Below are 2,834 nucleotides of genomic sequence, written 5' to 3'. Positions count from 1 at the left end.
TGTGTGTGTGTGTGTGTGTGTGTGTGTGTGTGTGTGTGTGTGTGTGTGTGCTGGGGGGCAGGGTGGGTGAACACATGATTGGTTAGTGTGGGGTGTGTGGTCACCATGGTGAACACGGGCGCATCTGAAGCACACAAGCCCATCCGAGCAACGCCTGCACTTCGACCAATCAGAGCCTCTGCCGAGTTGTGACGTGAAGGGGATGTGTCGAATTATGGGTGGGGATCCAGTGGACCTAAAAGCTGGTCCCACCATCAGGAAGCCCGCATAGACCGTTTCTGAATACATCCACCGGCTCCGTTCAACGTGAAGAACCTGCTGAGTCTGCATCACGTTTCACCATGCTGTCCTTATCCGAGATTGTGTCTGGGTGAGTACATCCATATCTAGGCTACTATAGCTACATTATTAGAAAGCTAGCCTACTGTTATAACATGTAGCCTATGCTATTTTTGATGTGACACGCATACGTCACAGGGTCTCCATCGCTTATGTTACATGTGGAGGCTGTAATACTTGAGATGAAATCCCTTTGAATGTAGCTACATTTCCCCCAAATAACCAGAGATACGGATACACTCAGGCTATATGATTACATACTGCTAAAACTGATTTTAACTGCTAGACTAAAGTTAATTAAAAACGGACTGAGGAGCGCGCGGATGACGATGTCACGCTTGTGAGGATGCGGCTCAATCCTTTGATCTTTTTAATGGCGTGGGAGCTCCGTGGAAGAGACGACTGTTGTAAAGCGCGGAAAGCTTTGCTCACCGTTGGGACGGAAAACCCCAACTTGGCGCGTGGCTTCGCCGTGACGTCACGTCCCATAATCGGCGAGGATGGCTGTCCTCTCCGTGGGGTGGTCTTCTAGTGGGTATGGTGCAGTGTGGCCATGGGAAAGTGGAGGTGGTGAGTGGTAGAGCAGCCTTTTTCTCTTTTTCCTTGCGGTGCTGTCGCTTTGTCTCTGCGACATTTCGTGGCGCACAGTCCTGCGCAGTTGTCTTCCAGCATGTCCAACGCCTGTCCAAACGCCAGTTGCTTACTGGAATTTTAAACCTCTAGGTGTCCTTGAAGCGTTTTTTTGGACCACTGGGGGCTCGTAATGTTCGCCTTCAATTGGGAGTACAGCCAAGGATCTGTTTGGGGGATACGAGTGTTGGACATGCGAATAACATGGCAGTCTATCATCGAAATGTCCATGTTGGTACGTCTGTCCTCCCAGTTGTTCCTCAGAATCTTCCTTAACCTTCATGTTGTCCTTGGGTCAAATTGACCCGTTTTCCTATATCAATGTTCTTTTAAATTACCTAATTGTAATTACCCAAAATAACATGATTGATTCCACACAACGCTCTTTGGCAAGTACACATTTCTACTTTCATTCACTTTGGGGTGGCTTATTTAATTTTAAATTCAATTTTGTAAAACTAAAGTTAATAAGTTAGTTTTACATAGTGTTAAAAAGTGACAAACATTTAAAAAAAGAGTCAAAAGTGTTGGAAAAAAGGGACAAAAACAAAAGAAAAAGTTAAAAACATTGATAAAAAGCGTCAACAAAAGTGTTGATTTTAAATGTTGACGGGAAGACAACACAAGGTTTAAATGTCTTCAGATGACGTTGCTCCAGGGTTCCCGGGTGCCTGCTGTAGGTGGTCCGTGACTGACTCCCATACAGCAGGGTGGGGGGGTCACTGACCCCTTATTACTCACAGAGGTGGCTTTTCTGTTCTGCTGCTGTGGCTTTTATTTTTACACTTTGTGACAAGTTATATGGCTTTGCCGTACGATGAGACGCACACCTCCCCCCAAACGTCGCGAGACAGCCTGTGATGACTGGCACTGTACTTATAGGCTATGCCTACGCCAAAGAAAAAGATACAAAACAAACGATACAAAAATAAGTACATCTACTCATTTAAACCAAGTAACACAAAGGTGTAACTATGTATCACCTATTTTATGGGTCATGTTTCTGAGCCACACTACACAAATGATCTTTTAAAGTATGTTTTTGTTTGGCTGTTAGTATTGTAGTAATGGTAGCATTTATTATTATGTTATTTGTGGTGATTTGTCTAACTTGTGTAAGGTTTTTGTTTTATTAGCAAAGAAAAGAGTTTCTAAACTTGTTAATATGTGTATGAAGGCTCAAGGTTGGATTAAGTTCCAAAGGGATGGATAGATTTAACAGTGGGGCCACACATGTGCTTCATTGCATTCTTGGCATAACAATATACATATTCATTACATATTATGGGCTATGGTTTACGGCAGAGTGTGTCTATTCTTTGTGTGTGTGTGTGTTACAAATATGCCCCCACCTCCCAAAAGCCTACTGTTGAATCATCTGTTTATTTCCTTGTGCGACGTGATGTGTACACAGAGAGGGAGGGGGGAAATAAGGAATGCCACTGTGTTTACATTGTGTCACTGTGGGTGTGTATGATGTCAAGGATATTTTTCAGGAGTTTTAAAAAGTAAAGCAACACCCAACACATCAGGCTGTCAGGTGACTGATCTTTGTTTTTCTGACTCTCTCAATGAAAGCTATGAGGAGTGTCGGACCACAGCTGATTGGCTGCTGTCCAGCATACAGGTGCGGCCCACTGTGGGAATTGTCTGTGGTTCAGGTTTGGGGGGGCTGGCTGAGATGATCAAGGACCCTCAGGTCTTCAAATACTGTGACATTCCCAACTTCCCCCGGAGCACAGGTATGCACAGCCTGCAGCTTTCTGGAAAAACAGCTGTTAACATGTCTATGGGCTCTAAGCAAATGCAATGTGTGACTAACTAAGTGTGTGTGCATGTGTGTGTGTGTGTGTGTGTGTGTGTGT

General features: G+C 44.5%; 1 protein-coding gene across 2 annotated transcripts in view; it reads left to right on the top strand.

The window, feature by feature from the left end:
• Positions 1–125: 125 nt before the first annotated feature.
• Positions 126–2,834, top strand: part of LOC116699018 (purine nucleoside phosphorylase) — a 10,027-nt gene continuing 7,318 nt past the window's right edge. Inside the window, exons 1-2 of one of the 2 annotated variants that reach the window (XM_032531381.1) lie at positions 126–370; positions 2,548–2,711. In XM_032531381.1, coding sequence (XP_032387272.1) covers positions 342–370; positions 2,548–2,711 — 193 coding nt within the window. In that variant the 5' untranslated portion in view covers positions 126–341. Of the gene's footprint in view, positions 371–2,541; positions 2,712–2,834 lie in introns of both variants that reach the window. The other variant, XM_032531380.1, reaches the window with a different exon arrangement.

The sequence above is a fragment of the Etheostoma spectabile genome, chromosome 12 (genome assembly GCF_008692095.1).
Source record: "Etheostoma spectabile isolate EspeVRDwgs_2016 chromosome 12, UIUC_Espe_1.0, whole genome shotgun sequence".
NCBI lineage: Eukaryota > Metazoa > Chordata > Actinopteri > Perciformes > Percidae > Etheostoma > Etheostoma spectabile.
This window is presented reverse-complemented; position numbering and strand designations above follow the sequence as displayed.